The sequence below is a fragment of the Lynx rufus genome, unplaced genomic scaffold (assembly GCF_022079265.1).
Source record: "Lynx rufus isolate CCGP_SWC_20201006 ecotype Redwood Valley unplaced genomic scaffold, mLynRuf1.p SCAF_18, whole genome shotgun sequence".
NCBI lineage: Eukaryota > Metazoa > Chordata > Mammalia > Carnivora > Felidae > Lynx > Lynx rufus.
In genome coordinates, this window is record NW_025814832.1 from 25,619,851 (window position 1) to 25,638,420 (window position 18,570).

The 18,570-nt window shown below is 51.5% G+C and overlaps 1 protein-coding gene across 1 annotated transcript; it reads left to right on the forward strand.

The window, feature by feature from the left end:
- Positions 1-10,010: 10,010 nt before the first annotated feature.
- On the forward strand, positions 10,011-18,570 carry LOC124513478 (transcription factor CP2-like protein 1). Its single transcript, XM_047081509.1, is given in 14 exon segments — positions 10,011-10,296; positions 10,432-10,505; positions 11,271-11,376; positions 11,485-11,591; positions 13,861-14,013; positions 14,243-14,353; positions 14,855-14,952; positions 15,166-15,220; positions 15,496-15,589; positions 15,985-16,075; positions 16,525-16,607; positions 17,258-17,403; positions 17,545-17,596; positions 18,206-18,570. Coding segments are annotated over 14 exon segments (1,494 nt in total). The 3' UTR covers positions 18,244-18,570.

Consider the following 18,570-nt stretch of genomic DNA (forward strand, 5'->3'; position numbering starts at 1 on the left):
CTGTGTCCAGGAATAGAGATTTATTTGCCAGTGGCAGAAGTAGGACAAGGGCAGAAGTGAGGGTTGGTGGTTGTGGGGGCTTAGTTCCCTTCCCCTCCAGGTCCACCCACTGCAGCGGCAGACTGACTCTGAGTACAGCCTTCCTGAAAGGAGCTTCAAAAGATCCTGGCCTCAGCCCTCAAGCCAGTCTCCCCAAAGGCCTGTTCACTAACCAGCCTTCCCTCAATCCCTTCTGAAGTGAGGGCTATCATCTTCCCTCCTGTCCAGCCCAGATTAGCCCAACACCCCTACCTGGGCAACTCAGACTTAAGGAGGCTTGAAGCACCCTGAGATAGGATCATCAGGCCCTCAGTCTATCCTGGGCTGGAACAAACAGGGGCCGCTTCTGTACTGAAGACCTCTCGAGGGGAGGTACCCCTGTTTCCCCACCAACAGCAGAGGTTCTGAGTTCCTTAGACTCTAATACCTAGATGATCACTAATTAACCGTGTAACCTTGGGTAGGCAGCTAAACCTTTTAGAGCCTTGATTTCTTCTTCAGCAAAATAGAGATAGTGCCTACCTCACTGTCAGAGTGAATGAGACAGTTCCCCTCAGCCCAGGGAAGACAGGCAGGGAAAGTTATTTTCTTCTTTTCCTCCTTGCTTCTGAGAGATTGGTCCCTTCCCAGTGCTTTTGCTGTTAGTTCATGGAGGAACCAACTCCGAAGGAAAGTCTGACTAGACAGAGGGAAGAATTTCCAGGGGTATCAGTGCTACCAGCGACCCAGGAAAGCTAGGGAAGTCTGTAGGCCCTGGGTCCCATCTGGTGTAGGCATCAGAAGCCCGAGGTGGGGCAAATGTGGAGGAGGCAGGGGGCTGGATCCCATGACCTCTGGATGTCCTTTCTGGCCTGCGGCCTTCGTGTTTCAGAGCAGTCTTTCATGAACTAAGTCTGAGTCATTGTTTCAGTGCTGACAACTCCCTCTGCAGTGACTGGGGACAGAGCAGGAGTAACAAGGCTAGCTTCTGGAGAAGAAGGAACATTGTCCCATCTCAGAGTCAGAGGGGCAGCTATGAGGAGTGGGCAGAGCAAGGGGCAAGGTGCTATCGGAGGGTAAGCAGCAGTCACACACAGAGGGAAGGCTCCCTAAGCCAGAAGTCATTAGAGAACTATCAGGAAGGAGCCTCTTAATAGGAGAGCTCCATGAGTAAAAGTGGGTGCTAGGCTCTTGGGAGCCTGAGGACAGAGGGATGGACCAGATGACTCCAAACTGCATGCAGCTCAGTGTTCAGCACACTAAGAAAAGCTGGTTCTCAGGGCACCTGGGTGGCCCAGCATCTGACTTTGGCTCAGGGCATGATCTTGCAGTTCTTGACTTCAAGCCCCTCATGGGCTCACTACTGTCCGTGTGAAACCTGCTTCGGAGCCTCTGTCCCGCCCCCCCTTCCCCTTCCCCATTGCTCTCTCTCTTAAAAATAAATAAAAACATTTAAAAATAATTTTTAAAAAAGCTTAGAGAAAGAAAGAAAGAAAGAAAGAAAGAAAGAAAGAAAGAAAGGGCTGGTTCTCATCCTGGTCTGCCCTTTTCTTCCTGTTCTGTGACCTTGAGCAAAGACCTTTCCATCTCTGGAGGGACTTCGGTTTCTTTCTTTTTAGATTGGCAGAATTGGAATAGTTTAGGTTGAAATGGAGACCTGGATTAGAATAGGGGCAATAATTGTATATATCTCTTAGTGTACTTTTGAGGGTTAAATGAGTTAACATACAGGGGCGCCTGGGTGGCTCAGTTGGTTGGGTGTCCGACTGTGGCTCAGGGCATGATCTCGTGGTTTGTGAGTTCGAGTCCCGCGTCGGGCTCTGTGCTGACAGCTCAGAGCCTGGAGCCTGCTTCAGATTCTGTGTCTCCCTCTGCCCCTCCCCTGTTCACGCTCTGACTCTCTCTCTCTTTCAATAATAAATAAATAAATAAATAAATAAATAAATAAATAAATAAATAAATGAGTTAACATACATAAAGAGCTGGACAGAGTAAGGGCACAAAAAATAGTTTTTATCTATCAATCTACCTATTTATTTATTTAGGGATACTTGACCTCGAGCCTACAGGTGAGCTTCAGGGAGTTCATGAATGCCTTGAAGCTGTGTAAAATGTTGGCGGATCAGCATTCTCTGGAGGACAGTCTAGAGCTTTCATCTTCTCCTCAGAGAATCTAAAATCCCCAAAAGGTTAAGAACCATTGGCCTGAATGACCCCCAGGGCCCTTCCACTTTAAGCAGTTTGAGATTCTCTGATGGGAGGGATTGCTTCTCCTTCCGTAAGGAATGACCTATTTTCTGCCATGAATACCTTCAGTTCAAGCCCCTCCCTGCTGTGGCCTCTGCCCTTATGAGTTGCCAAGGACAGCCCAAGCTGAAAACATGAGTGGCTGGTCTTTTTCTCCAGCTTTAGAATTGGAGCTCCTAGGGTGGGGAGTCTGTCATGGTTGAGGTCAAGTCTGGTTCTCACTTCCCAGCTGAGGAGAGGAAGAGGGCCCAGCCCAGTGGGGCTGGGGACAGGACAAGAAGAACACAGTGAGAGGGCCTGCCTTGCCCAGTCTCCCCTACCTCCCCCTGCTGGCCCACTGGGGCCCCAGAGGCAGATACCGCTCTAATGAGCTAAGGTCCATGGCAGGCATCAGTAATTACGATTTTATGGAAATCTAGAAGGCTCTTACGCAAGTGCCTGACACACTTCCCGGCTGTGGCATCTGGGACAGCCAGGTCCCCAGGGGCTGGAGGAGAGCCCTTCCACCCCCTGCTGCCACCAACCCCTGGAGCTCGGGACACTGGCATAAAGCCTCCCTCCCACTGCCTGTGGCACTGTCCCTAACACATTCTGGGTGAGCTGTTCTCTCTGTCTGTGCCCCAGGCTCCCTGGAGGGGAACAGCATGGACTCTGGTGTGTGCAATCCCTCCTCCCCTCCCCAGCCAAGCTGAGGCTGTCCGGAAGACCTGTTTGGGTTATTTCCCTCTGCCCTATGAAGAAAACCTCTCATTCCTGAAAGATGTCCCCTTCTATTCTGTTTCTTTTCTCCTTGAGGCTCAGGACATAGGGCTGACAGTAGTCACGGGGCCAGAAGTCATAGCCGCTTGCTTCACCTCTCCCCGGGCCCTGTGCCAGTTTGCCACCCCCGCCCCACTTCCCATGCCTCTGATAGTGTCCTAAAGCCACTGCTTTCTTTCTCTAGTCCATTCCCCCTACCCACCCACGAAGCATGTGTTACCACGGTAACAGCAATATCATCACTTTGGGGTGAGCAAGGGGGTGGAACTCAGTGGACTGGTAGAGGGGGTGCTGTTAGGGGTTAGAATTTTGGAGGGATGAACACTCAAGGGCCCCCAAATTCTTAAGGAGGATCTTTTGCTGGAGAGTGGCCCTGGGCATGGACTGGGGCGGGTGGTGACCGAGACCTGGTGGAAAAGAAGGAGGATGAAGTCTGGAAGCAGCTGGATCCAGGTGTTAGAGGTGAGGGCGATTCCTGCTGACTATGCTGGAGAAGCATGAGGGGGACAATGCCAAGGAGAAGTTGAAGCAGGGACAGTGGAGTCTGCTTTTAACTCCTCCCTTGGGGTCCGGCTGCTTAGCTCATCCTAGGGAGAGGCATTCCTACTGGGAGAGGAATGCACAGAAAGCAACACTGGGTGTCCTTCAGGGAGGGGCGTCTCGGTGGCGTCTTTGAGGGTCTACATTTGATACATCTAAATCATGAGGTCCTACTAGATGCCTCCAGTGGCTCTGGGCACCAGGGGCGCCTGATCCTTGCACCCAAGGCCTTCTTGTACATCCTGGCCCAGAGAGCACAATAATGCAAAAGTTTCTCTGAGCTGACTTGGGGTACAGAGCCGCAAGCTGAGTTGATAGAGGCCATGAAGCGGACCCGAAGGCAGAAGGCCCAGGGTATTCCAGCAGAGGGAACAGCCTGGGCAAAGGCAGAGAGGGGTGGAACAGAACAGCCTGTCATGGACACGGCAGGTAAGCAATGGGAAGAGGTGAGAAGGAAAGGCAGATGAAAGTAGACGGAAGGCCCTGAGTGCTGAGCCTGGAAGCTAGCTAGGTCTTCCACCAAAAAGTAGCTTCTCAGCCTCGCTCACTGGAGCCCCGCTGAGCAATCCAGCAGTGCCCTGGAGGCATGGGGGTGGGGGAAGGAGAGGAGGCAAAGCTGTTCGGTCAGAACTTGAAAGGAATTTAGATACATGGCTCTATTTTTTTTTTTTAATTTTTTTTCCAACGTTTATTTATTTTTGGGACAGAGAGAGACAGAGCATGAACGGGGGAGGGGCAGAGAGAGAGGGAGACACAGAATCCGAAACAGGCTCCAGGCTCTGAGCCATCAGCCCAGAGCCTGACGCGGGGCTCGAACTCCCGGACCGCGAGATCGTGACCTGGCTGAAGTCGGACGCTTAACCGACTGCGCCACCCAGGCGCCCCGATACATGGCTCTATATTAAATGTTTCTGCAAGCCTTGCGTTTGACTCCAAGAGTATTCATGTTGGTTTTCCTGCCAGAAAAACTGATTTGAAGCACTAACCATTACGTGCCATCGGTGCCCTGGAAGATGGACCGAGGGGTTTCCATAGCCCAGCTTGAGAATGGCGCTGAGAGCAGCGGAGGCTGGAGGCCATGGGGTTCTCTGCTGAGCAGTGGTGGAATCATTTCTATGTCTTAGGGAGAACGCTCCGGCTCCCAAAGGCAGCAACATGGAAACAGGGAGCTGGAGTAGTGAGCTTTTGGGGTCTTCTGGCCAAAAGGTTCACTATGGGATGGACAGGACGCATTCCTGTGTCTTGGCCTGGGTGGATGACAGGTGTGCAGGACAGTGAGGTGACTCAAGTTCCAGCCCATTCCTTCTTAGACTTGGACAACTTGCATGCCTGTGTCTCCTAGTGTGTAAGTGGGAATCGTCATACCTCATGGGCGGTTGTGGTGGGTAGTGGGGCGGGGTCCCCTCCCCCTGGATCATACAAACCTAAAACTGCTTGCCTTGCCTGAAATGCCTTTCCTCCCTGCTACAGCTCATCCCAAAGGAATTCCCAAGTCAAACAGGACCCCTATCATAGGCAAACTGTCCGAGACCACAAATCCTGCTTACTGCATCATTAGCACACACACACACACACACACACACACACACACACACACACACCCCTCTATTAAAACCACAGCAGCCCAGCTACTGTCATTCATATTATTCATCCTCAAGGCTCACAACCCAGGAACGGAATGGAAAATATTTTGTCCCCATCTTGCATCTGGAAAGCCAGAGCTCAGAAAAGCCCCAGGTCTCTGACATCACTGGAATCAGACCCAGGAACCTGGGTCTGATACTTCTTTGGGAGTTGTTGAATGAATGAATGAATGAATGAATAAGGAACACTTCCCCCATCAGCCCTTTTCCCTTGGGGGAGTGGTAGACCTCATTTCTTAGCTCTCTAGGTTGGAATGTTGCCTGGAGATTAATTTTAAAATTCCATAACATATTTATCAGGCAGAGTGGGGGCATATACAGCGATTAAGAGCAGGGACTGTGACCCAGATGGCCTAGGTTCAAACCCTGGCTCTATCTTCTCTTAGCTGTGTGACTTGACCTAGCTACTTAACCTCTCTGCGCCTCAGTATCTCCATCTGTATAATGGGGGGAAGGTAATAATAGAATAATAGAAAAAAACAGTGTCAACATTAGACGATAGATCGGTTGAAAAGCACTCTACTTGTATGAGCACGGAAGAACTATTGATTAAATAAACAGACCCTCTTCACTTACAAATGCTTCATAAATCAACTCATATGATGTGGGATACATACCCGGGATATATGGAGAAAGATACATCTACATTTAGTAAGGACTTAATTATTATCTCATTCAGTTTGTACTCTAGCCCTATGGGGCAGAGGCTCTCATCATCCCCTTTTCGTAATTACAGAATGAGACTCAGAAAGGTTGCTAATTGCCCAAAGCCGTACGGCTATGCTTGAACTCAGAGTCGGTCTCGAGATACAAACTCTTAACCCCAACGCTGGTGCACCTCTCTTAGTCCCTACCCTCAAGGGGCTTCCACTCTGATGGGAAAACAGACATTGGACAGAGTACACAAAAGAATGAACAGCACGTCAGATGACTGCTGTGAAGGGTTTGATGAAGGGCGGACACAGGACATGGAGAACATAAGCACCAACTTGCTGGGCTGCAAGAAAGCTAAAAAGCAGGCAGTATATTTGAAGTGGGAACAGAGAGTACTTTTCCAAGGGGAGACTTTCTGGGTGGTTCAGAGGGACTAGGGACAAAGGATTGGGTGCTTAGAGCCATGCCTGTGTGCTAACTCTAGGGGGCGCTGTTTGGTGCAGAGCAACGCACCCAGAGGAGGCAGAGACTGGTTGGGAGGTGGGGCCACCTCCTGGGTGGGGCATGTGTGTGCACAGGCACGCAGACCACACAGGGATTGCCATGTTCCTTTTTTAAAAGCCTTTTGCCAGCAACTCAGGACCCAGAACTTTTGACCACCAATGTGGGGGGTGGGGGGAGCAGGGGACGCCTGAGCCCTGGATAGGGCAGGATTCCACCCACCTAGGTACCCTGCGCGAGGTCCCACACAACCTAGTGTGAGGGAGGGAGAGAGATAGAGCCTCTTACCTTGTAGGCACTCGATAATATTTTGTTGAATGAATGAATGAATAAGGAACACTTGTCCCAGCCCCTCTTTCTTTGAGGGAGGGGTGGACCTCATTCTCCAATTCTCTAGGTTGGAATGTTGCCTGGGGATAGAAAACAAAACAAAACAAAACATTTTGGTCAGAGGAGAAGGACACTGAATTGTTATTTTTCAGCAATTTTTACAGATAAAAAGTTGCTGCCTTGGTTTAGGGAACCCAAGGGGTATTATTAGGATTGGGTTAGGCGATGGCCTAGAAAATGACAGAGTATTTGGGGTGGGGGTGGGGGGAATCAATTAAAAAAAAATCTCACCCAAAAATTGCCCCTGAAATTATCTGTATGTGGGGAAGTTTCGGGGCCAGTTATGTCTGTACCTCCCAGGACTGGGCTTTGGTGGGGACCCTGAGGGTGGCAGATACGACCACCCCAATGGGGGCTCATGAGGATTAAACCCTGGAATAACATTCAGCTGCCTAGAATTTCTTTCAGTCCTCACTACCACACTGAATGGGAGGGAGCACTTGTCCCTATTTTACGAAGGAGGAAAGGGGGTTTAGGAAGGTAAAGTACCTACAGTGCCCTGGGCAGGGCCTGAGACTCTTCTGAGAGTAGGACCAGAAGTTTCTCAAGGCCTCTCTGGGCCTGAGGATGGACTATTCAGACCCCGTGCTGTGCTGGCTGAGGGGGCACAGGGAGAGTGAGGTGGGGGCTGTGACTGGCCAGGCTCCATCGTCCCCAAGCCCAGCTCTTTTCCTTAGAGGGAGAGCCAAGGAAAACCAGGAACAGGCCCAACACCATCTGGATGGGGACAGAGTACAGAGACGCTGAGATGGGTGGAAACAGTAGCCAAGAGAGCTGGGGAGAGGCAGCCTCAGGGGGGAAGGGGAAGGATACAGACGGCTTTGGAGGTGGAGGCTGAGTGGTAGGGAACTGGGTTCTGGGATTGGAGTCCCACTCCCCTTACCAGCTCCTCACGGTGTCCTGGAAAGGGGCCTACACCAGCCTCTACCTTCTCTGCCTCCACCCCGATAACAAGCCTCCACCCACCTGCTCATGTCCTCTGCCCTCCCCTCACCATCACTCCTGTGCCCTGATCTGCTCAGGCCAGGGCCAAGCCCTGCTGGGTCCCCTCCCATCCCCCTTCCCCTGGCCTTCCTGGAAACCTGCTCTGTCCAGCCTTGGAGGGTTTCCTGGGGGCCTTCTGGCCTTGAACTCAACTTTGGGCAATGGGTGGGTTCTCAAAGTCTTGGGGATCTTGTCATGGGGATCTTGGGGACTCAGCCTTCTTTAGTCTCTACTGGCAGGAATGTCCCCCCCCCCCTCCTTTTCCTCTCCACTTCCATTTTTGTCTGGCTTCATGGGAGGAGAAAGCATATAAGGAGGTGCCCTGCCGGGTGTTGGAGGGGGTACTCTTTGGTTTTCTCTCTCTCTCAGGTAGGCCCCCCAGAATCACAAAACCTGGATAGCTAGGGTCACATGAGGTCAGACCACATCTTTAGAGGGTTGTCTCTGCTCTTTGCAAAGCCCTCATCTGTTTATACCAAACACAGTAGTGGGGGGTGGGCCCAGGGACCTGTGTACAGTGACAACAGGGACTGAGTGTGGGGAAGGAAACTGTCCCCCAGGCAGACCTTATTTGTCTATAAACACAGTCCACCCCATGCCCCCGGGGCAGAGGGGGGGCAAAGCCATCAGCCTGACTGGGACTCCTCTCCTTCTACTGCCCTGGGAGGGGGCCCAGACACACACCCCTGCCTCCCCACATATGGGCTCTCCCTTCTAGCACCACTGAGTTGTTTCCACAGCAAGCTGGACTATGTTCTGTAAACTGCAGTCCCCTAGTCAGGCAGCCCCCAGCGAAAGGACAGGTGTCCTGCCATCACTGCACTTGTGTGTGTGTGTGTGTGTGTGTGTGTGTGTGTGTGTGTGTTAGGGGGCAAGTGGGGGAGAAGGGGGAGGCCGATGGGGATAAAGGCCTTTTGTAGGTCCATGAGATGCTCTGTATCTGCTTCTCCTGTCCCCTCCAGTGGTCAGGCTCCTCTCACAGGGTCATGTGAGGGGTCCAGGCCCACGAGTCTCCAGGATTCTACATGTTTTACGAATCTAGGACCAATCTTGAAGCCCAAGGGTGCCCCTCGTTGCCCCCGAGACTCTTGGGGAACAGTGGGGAGTGGATGTCCATCCCTGAGATTTTGTTTTGCTGCAACACCATATCCCCTTTGAGTTAATGACTGGTGGGGAGCCTTGGGCACACTGTTTCTTGATTCCCCCCAGCTTGGGCTGCCTGAAAGGTCCCATGTTTCCTAGAGCCCTGGGTGCTCAGCCAATAAGAGGCTCCCAGCCTTGCCCCACCCTTTCGTGGGTTTGCTTGTGTGTATAAAGGTGGATAGTCCAGTGGGTCCCGCCCAGCCTAGTGCCGAAGTCTCTGTCACGCAGCTGGCTCTGCTCCCTTTCCAAGATGCTATTTTGGCACAACCAGCCAGAGCACCTGTGGCCCAGTCCTGGGGAACTGTACCCCGGGCCTCCAAGTGGCTTACTCAGGTAAGGGCCTGAACCCCTCCCCGCAGATTCCAAGGAAGGGCCTGGTCTGAGTTGCAATGGACAGGTAGGGCCATCTGTTTGAAGACAAGGGGGGTGGGCTTCCTGTTCTTGGGCTCCTTTGGGGGTGGAGAAGTGGTCCTGGGACACCTGGTGTTTAGTGGATCCTAGGACATCTCAAAACACCCTGACCACCCACCCTCTCGGGGCACTTTTGTTGGGCATTTACTTGGTATCAGACAAGCCCTGAGACTGCAAACAAATAAGTGATGGCAGATTTTTTTTTTTTTTTTTTTTTTTTTTTTTTTTTTTTTTTACATCAGAGTGCGAGCAGGGCAAGAGCAGAGAGAGAGAAAGAGAGAGAGGGAATCCCAAGCAGGTCCTGCCAGCACAAAGCCTGACTCGGGGCTTAATCCCATGAGCCTCGAGATCATGACCTGAGCTGAAATCAAGAGCCTGATGCTTAGCCGACTGAGCCACGCAGGCGCCCTGAGGGCAGATTTTTGTAGATGTTTGGTAGTATCTGAAATGTGCACCTTAGGGGCGCCTGGGTGGCTCAGTCGGTTAAGCGTCCGACTTCGGCTCAGGTCACGATCTCGCGGTCCGTGAGTTTGAGCCCCGCGTCGGGTTCTGTGCTGACAGCTCAGAGCCTGGAGCCTGTTTTGGATTCTGTGTCTCCCTCTCTCTCTGCCCCTCCCCCGTTCATGCTCTGTCTCTCTCTGTCTCAAAAATAAATAAACGTTAAAAAAAAAATTGAAATGTGCACCTTAAAGGAGATTTCCCAGGAGCCAGAGGAGTTGAATGGGGGACTCTCAGGCCCTGGCTGCTGCTGGGGTGCCTTGGCTCTCTGGAGGATATGGCAGGCAGAGTCAAAGCCCCATAGGGGAAGGGATGGACAGGGTGTAAAGCCGGAGGTGCTCTCCTCTCCCTGGCAGGGAGTCCCTGCCCTTGCCCTACCTGAAGCAGGAAGAGCTGCACAACATCCCCAGCTCGGAGCCTCCCTGCCCCACCTTCCAGTATGTGCTCTGTGCAGCCACCTCGCCGGCAGTGAAGCAGCAGGAGGAGACCCTCACCTACCTGAACCAGGGTATGCTGGGCCTGGGGAAGGAAAGGGCTTAGTGGGGCAGCAAGCTCTGGAAGCCGAGCCCAGTGCGGGATGGGAATGGCAGGCGCCATCTCTGCCCGCAGAGTGGGGCTCGCACATCCCCTTGATCTCTCCCAGGCCAGTCCTATGAGGTGCAGATGCTCTGCAACCCCAAGCTGGGTGATACTACCCAGTGGGCCCGGCTGTTGAAGGTAGGTGCATTCCCCTCCAGAACTGGCAAGGGTTGGGTGTGACTGTCCATCTGGGCAGGAAGCCAATGTCATCACGGTGATGTCACTGTCAAGCAGAACCCTCTCAAGTCCACCTTTTAATTTTACCTTCACAGCAGCACATTGGTGGGCAGGAGTTGTTGAGGAAGGAGGCACAGAGAGGTTAAGTATTTTCTCAAGGACACAAAGTAGCAGATCCGGGATTTAGAAATACATTTACATAGCATTATTCACATGCATGAGTCCTTCTGTCCAAAAAAAAAAAAAAAAAAAAAAAAAAGTGTATATTTAGCCCCAATTCATTGCCAGAAACTGTTCTATGAGCTAGAGATTCAACAGTAAAGAGGCAGATGTAGTTCCCTTCCTCAGGGGGCTTGCATTCTACTGAGACAGGCATGTTAATTACACAAATTATATGCAATTACACATTCATTTCCCAGTTGCAAATTGAAAAGTGCTGCAAGAAAAGAAACAGAGTGACTAAGAGTGGGAAGGGAGTAACTCACCCATTTCACAGATAAGGAAACTGAGGCTCAGGGTCTCTAGGTTACTCCCCCAGTTTCACAGCTTGAGAGTGACAGGTGGGCATCTGGACACAGACCTGGTGATCTCAGTGCTTGTGGGCCCTGAGGCTGGGAAGCAAGATGGGGGCGAGGTGGGATGGTTGGCCTACGCCCGCTGTGGGAACTGGTTCCCGAATGCCCAAGCACCCTCTGACTCGTGAGCCCTGCCTTCCTGTGCTCACAGAGTGTGGTGCGTGTGGTTTTCCATGACCGGCGCCTGCAGTACACGGAGCAGCAACAGCTGGATGGGTGGAGGTGGAGCCGGCCAGGGGACCGCATCCTGGACATCGGTGAATGGGGAGGGACGGGGGAGCCTTCAGGGCCGCTTTCCGGCTTGGAAGGCTTTGTGGATGGGGATGGCTGAGGCTTGCTCCTTGCTCGCCATCCTGTGCCTGCAGATGTGCCACTGTCCGTGGGGGTGATAGAGCCCCAAGTGCTGCCCTCACAGCTCAACACGGTGGAATTTCATTGGGACCCGACCAAGAGGACCTCCCTCTTCCTGCAGGTGAGTCCGGAGGTCAGATGGGAGTGGCAGCAGCTCAGGTGGGAAAGGAAGGTGAGTTTGGGGGTGAAGGAACACGAATAGACCACTTCTGGAAAGCACCTGGAGGATAAAATATGGCTGAATGTTTATTGACTCTCACCACAGGGAAACACTTGTTAAAGCTGAAAGCAATGGAAGAAGCTACAGAACTCAGGATAGAAGTTAGCTTCATAAAAAGTCATTGGTCTGCAATACATAGGGAAAATTAAAAGGAGACATTAAGTGGGAAAAATAGTTGCCATAAATTACATATAATGTGTTGGAGCCTCAATATATAAAAAGTTCTCATATATCAACAAGAAAACATAGATGAAAGTTCAACAGAAAAACGGGCAAAGGGTACAAGCAGACAATTTATACAAGGATACAAATTGCCAATAAATGTAGACAGTGCAACCTCAGAAAATGCTAATTAGGGACACCTGGGTGGGTCAGTCAGTTAAGCATCTGACTGTTGATTTCGGCTCAGGTCATGATCTCATCGTTTCTGGGATGGAGCCCCATGTTGGGCTCTGTGCTGGCAGCACAGAGCCTGCTTGGGATTCTCTCTCTCCACATCTCTCTGCCCCTCTCCCACTCACATGTGCGCGCATGCTCTCTCTCTCAAAATAAATAAACTTTAAAAAATTATATAAAAAAGAAAATTCTAATTAAAATGTGTGTGCATATATATATATACATATACATATATATGTATATATATGTATATATATATGACTGGCAAAGACTTAATTAGTGCACTCATTCTGTGGGTAGAGTGGCACTTGGGCAAAATTTATTAAATTTTATGTTTTATGTTTCTACTCTTTTACCCAGTCGTTCCATTTCAAAAAGTTATCCTATAGCAGCGTTCAATAAGTACACAAAGATATATTGACCAGCTCTTCATAGAACCACTTTTTCTCGTATTAAAAGATTTTAATTGCCCATGGGAAGATAATTGCTTTTTTTTTTGGAAGAGGATTGATTTTTACATAAGTTTTAGGGAAGACTTACAAGGGAAATTATGTAGCCAGTAAAATGATGTCTAATAACAAGAGAAACTGCTTTCCTAGAAGGAAAGGGACAGAAGACAAACTTGTATTTAAAGTTTGAATTCCATTTTACAAAAATAAAAACATGTATGTGTATACACAAGTTATGTTTCTTTTTCCCTTTTTCTTGCCCAGAGAAGACAGAGGAAGAAACAATCCTTGAATGTTAACAGTCTGTCTCTGGGGGGGGGGGGGCTATATTCTTCTTTACCCGGCTTCAGCATTCTCTATATTTCCTTGAATAGATTTCCCTTTATAATCTAACAACATTGTCAAAAGTCACCCGTATGTCACTTTTTTGAGTGCTCGCTATGGTCTAAGCACCTGGACTGGGAAGTCAGGCAGATGTGGCACAATTTCACTTCCACCACTCCCTCATGTGACCTTGCTCAGGTCACATGATCTCTGGGAGCCTTCGTTTCCCTACCTGTAAAGTTGGACCCTTTAACTGTTCTTTGCAGGATTGTGGGAGGGCTATAGTGGGCAGTGGGGGTGAACAGAGGGGAAGACCCCGCTTGCCCTTGGAATCCTGGGACCAGGCAGAACACAGAGGCTGCAGGCTGCGTGCGGTGGAAGCCAGGAAGGCTTCCTGGAGTAGGCTGTTAGATTTAGCAGATAAAATACAGGACACTCAGTTAAACTTGAATTTCGGATAAAGAACTTTTTAGTAGAAGAATGTCCCATGAAATATTTGGGACATATTTACGCTAAAAAAAATTTACCTGTTGTTCATCTGAAATTCAAATTTAACTGGGCATCTGTATTGTAACTGGCAACTCTACCCTGGAATGGGACCTGTTGGCTTATATGTGAGCGGGCAGAGGTTTCCAGGTAGAAGATTCTAAGAAGAACCATGCAAGTGTGTTGGCGTCATGATTAGGCTGGCTAGGTGGGGCAGTGTGTTCATTGATGGGTGAGAGAGAGCAGCCATGCAGAAAGGCTTGACTTGATTCTTTAAGGTGCGCCAACATGAGGGTGAGGAACTTTGCTTCTCAACCCATAACCATGGGGAGCTACTGAAGGATTTTGAACAAGGGAAAGAACCTAATAAAGTTATGCTGTCAGAAACAAACTCTGGTTGGGGATGGCAAGTTGCTGTGGCAAGAGGCTGACAGGTGACAGGCAGGTAACAAGTGTTAGGTGAGCTTTCTTGAACTGGGTGATCACCCTGCTTTCTCTTTGCTTCTTCGCCTCAGGTTCACTGCATCAGCACCGAGTTCACTCCTCGGAAAAAAGGTGGAGAGAAAGGTGTCCCCTTCCGCCTCCAGATTGACACTTTCAAGCCCAGTGACAAGGAGCTGCCGCCTGAGCACCTGCACTCAGCTGGCTGCCTCATCAAGGTGTTCAAGGTACAGGCAGTTCCTGCCCCCTCTCTCTCAGGACCGTCACCCTGCCTGGCTGGCTGTGTGCATGCCAGTCCTGCTTTGCTGCGTCCCCTCGGCCCGCAGTTCCCTTCTCTGTACAACAGAGGGATGGGGCTTGATCTCTTTCTTAGAGCCCCATCCGCAACGGGGAAGTGGGCGGGTAAAGGGGTGGGGGTGGGGGCTGCTCTGCGCTTCCCTTGTCACTCTCCCGTAGCCCAAAGGAGCTGACCGGAAGCTGAAAACAGACCGGGAGAAGATTGAGAAACAGCCCCTTCACGAGAGAGACAAGTATCAGGCTGCCAGTGAGACTACGGTCTTCCTGGAGGTGTGTGCCTTGGTGGTGGGGGCAGGAGCGCGGGTTTAGAGGAAGGATCCTCATTGGACACATGGGGAAATTGAGGCCCCAGGGCTGTGGCTGCTCCAGGATCATCACATCCCCCAGTGATTCCACCTGTTACCTGCAAGGACACGCTGCACCGTCTGTTGTTCAAGACCCAGGCGCTTAACTTCTTCCAGGCTGCTTCTCCTGCACCCACCATCGCCCCACCCCGCTTCTGCCCTCCCCCCCCCCCCCCCCTGCCCGGAGCACTTCCCTTCCTGCTGCTGCTCCTGGAAGCCTCCCCCAGCTTCCCCAGCCAGACCGGCAGGCTGGTTTACGCTCTTGCTTTGAGCGGAATTTGGTCTACTTGTCGGGGACTCCTAGAGCAGGGACCAAGTCTGGCCCCAGGCAGGCCCCTTGTCAGCTCTCAATCGGCGAGAGGTGAGGGAACAGCCACCAATGCCCTCGGAATGTCTGGGCTGAACCTTGCTGCTTGTTTGCCCACAGTGTTCACCGTGGCCAGATCCCAGTGCAGGGCCCCACCCGCCTCTCAGCCCTCTTGCCCTCACCTCTCCCCACGCCTGCAAGCTCCTGTCCACGGAGAGGTGAGGCGGGATGGGCGCCTCTCAGCCCTTTGGGGCCAGCGTGAAGAGAAGGGCTCAGCCCGGGCATCCGGGGAGGGGCAGGACTGAGGGCGCAGCTGAGGGGAAGAGGCTCAGCTCTGTGCCCTTTGGGTAACACCAGCAAGCTCTGCATGCCAGGGAAGGGTGGGTGGGGCTGGAGACCGGCTGCACTGCTGTCTCTCTGCTCCCCCACAGGCTCTGCTCCTCCCCACCGTTCGCCTTGGACACCTTGGGGGGCAGCCCCGCTGAGGTGCGTCTTCGCTTTCCAGTCCCCCAATCTCTATCTCAAACCCTTCTCAGGGCTTTATCGCACTCTCCAGAATAGGGTGGCTCTGCCCCCTGGTGGACAGAGGTTGTATGGCCACAGATGGCAAAATTTCTCCATAGGACTGGGCACTTGCCACTCACAGGATGAGCCTAGGCTCTCAGACTTGGGGCCCCCAAGGGCAAGGGCTGTTCTCCTACCCCTTGCTCTCAAGTCCATGGGTCCATGGTGGTACCTGGACTGCCCTCTTTATGCCTCAGGATCTGAGCCCTGGAGCCTCCATCCTAGAGACACAGCAGTGGTTGCACCGGCACCGGTTCTCCAGCTACTGCCGGATGCTGGCCAACTTCACTGGTGAGGCTGGCATCTGGCAGGGACCGTACCTGTGGGGGACTGAGGGCAGAACACTCAGGCAGGAAGCCTGCCTATGGTCCTGGCTTGCTGTGTGTTCTTCAGCTAACTTTTAGTTGGGACTAAGAGTTGCCAGGCACTATGCCTGCTAGGCTCTCTTCTCATGTATTATCCCGTATAATTTATATACTACCCATAAGGAGAGGGCTCGGAGAGGTTAAACAACTTGCCCAAAGACACACAGCTAACAAGCAAGTGGCAAAACGGGGATTTGAATCCAAGTTTGACCCCCATGTCTGGACATAATAGGGTTATTTGTAGACTAATGTTGGACTGTGTCCCTTGCCATCCTCGATCCTGGGACTCTTCCCCAAATCTGGCACTGTCTGATTCTGCAGGCACTGATCTGCTGAAGCTTACCCGCCGGGACCTTATCCAGATATGTGGGGCTGCCGATGGGATCCGCCTTTTCAATACTCTTAGAGCCAGGTGCTGGGCATGGCCAACCAGGATCTCCTTCCCTCTGTAGTGGCATTTACCAAGTTCAGCTTGTGGTTGTGTCTCATGGAATGTTCAAGCTGGAAGGTACCTTAAAGACCACTTAGTCCCACACACTCGTTTTACAGAGGAAGAAACTCAGGCCCAAGGACAGTGACCTACCTCTGTGTCACAGAGCCAGACTGGCAGGGATGGGCTAAAGTTAGGCTCCTAGGATCTCCTTTTTCTGTAGCCATCCCATTTGCATCACTCAGTTTCTGAGGACAGAGATGGATTTTTCTCATCTTCTCTCCTCTCAGGGTTCAGCATTCATTAAATGCTTAAGAAACGCTTGGTGATCTCCCTTCCTGGAGACCTGAGAGGAGGCGGGGTCCCTCCCAGGGAGGGGGCTGTTACTTTAGGTATGAAGTGCTGATACATACACTGTTTTCTTGGCCCAGGCCCATCCGTCACCGGCTGACTTTATATGTGGCTCAGGAGGCCTCTAGGCAAGAGAATGAGGTTCCTAAGAACCCTGACTCAGGTGAGTTCTGGCCTCTCTTAGAAGGCAAGAAATTCAGGTGTGGCTGCATGAAACCTCTTCTGGCCTGGGGAGAGGGTGATGCTTCATCATTCCTGGGACCCAAGATGCTCTCCTTGGCATTCCCATCTTCCATGACCAGATTAGTCCTCTCCTTCCACGATGTCTCCTGGGTCTATTTTTCCATGTTCTAATCCCCAACCCCATCTGATTTTGTCATTGTTAGTATGTGGGATTAGATTATAACCTTGTTATTGTATTTGGGTTTCATTCATATGTAGGTGTCCCTCCCCCTTAGAGAGACACACACAGAGAGTGCCAGCAGGGTAGGGGTATAGGAGACACAGAATCCGAAGCAGGCTCTAGGCTGAGCCGTCAGCAGAGCCTGATTCAGAGCTGGAACCCACGAACCATGAGATCATGACCTGAGCCAAAGTCAGACGCTCAACTGACTAAGCCACCCAGATGCCCCCCCTCCTTTTTATAGTGAGGGCCCCCCTCAGTCTGAGGCTTTCCCAAAGCTGAGAAATAAGCGGATTTATAAGGCTTTTTCTTTCCTTCTTTATGCCTTCCTGCCCCCGCCCCCCTCCCCATGAGACTGTCACTACCTCAGACCCCAACTGATGCCTGCCCTGTGCTGCCCACACCCCCAGGCTTTTATCAAGAGATCTCTCTAGATGAACTCAGTGTTGTAGAGCTGAAGGGGAAACTGGCTGAGCTCTTGGCCCTCCCAGCCAATCAGATCCACCGCCTTTTCCACCAGGGCCCTGGGGGCATCCTCATTCTCCTTGGTGACCAGGTAAAGTAGCTTGTGGTTTTCTGCCAGGCCCAAGGGCCTTGATCACTCTTCCACCTCAGGCCCAGTTTCCATGTCCCTATCCTGGCTTATTTTGTTTGGCTCTAAGGACAGAATTGTCATAGTGACCCTTCTCCCTTGTAGGTGGTTCAGAATCTTAAGGATGAATCATACTTTGTGGCTGTGGTGAAAAAAGGTAGGAGTTTTAGGGGGAGAAGAGTGTGTCTGTCAGGCTCTAGAAAGGGTAAGATTGTGTTTATATTGTTTCCTAAATTAGATTAAAAGATTCCTTGAAGGTGAATGTAAGCTGGGGATGGGGTATGGTGTGTGCTGTGTCCCAATCAACTGGTAAGCATCTGAATGCCACCTTTGTGTCAAAGAGACAGATTCATGTAGCTACAAGACAGCTGTTTACTGCTCAGGAAAAAACGGGACTGGTGGATAAATGCAATTTCACAAGGGAAAAAATGTCCCAGTTTCTATGTCAGGGAATTTATTAAAGGGGAAGGTAAGGCCCCTCCCTCTGCCCCTCCCCGCCCCCCCCCCCCCCCCATCTTATAAGGCAGAAGGTGTTTGCCAGACATCACCAGGTGCAGAGCACCTCTGACCAGCTGGCTTCTGGTTATTCAGATGCCTGCCCTCTATCCCTCCTACACTACAGAGGGAGGGAAGCTTGCTCAAGAGGTAGATTCCAGTTGGGGCAGGAAGAACGCTTGGGTGTGACAGATAACTGCAGGCTGTTTGGTTTTGGAGAAGTGGTGGTTGGCCTGCCTCATTCCAGAGGTGCCCTTTTCGCTGCTTTCAGTGCAGAATCCAGATGGCTACTACCTGGTGCTGACCTAGGCCCAGGGACATCCCAATGCAAGAGTTGGAGACTGACGCCAGCCTGGTTCTCTGGAGCCCCATGTTCACCAGAGGTCTCGTTCGAATCCTCAGCTTTCACCAGGCTCCAGGTGAAGCATTGTGTACTACTGCTAGACAGGAGGTGAGCAGCACCCAGGCTCACATCTCTTCCTGCTCAGCAGCAGTTGTTGGTACCTGGGCACAGCCTCCCAAGCTCAGCTCAGCTGGCTAAGCCTGTGAGGCACGTAACTTGCCAATAAGGCGCTTTTGCCCCAAGCAGAGCTGCCTGAACACAGGTACATCGATCCATGCTTATTTAAAATTGTA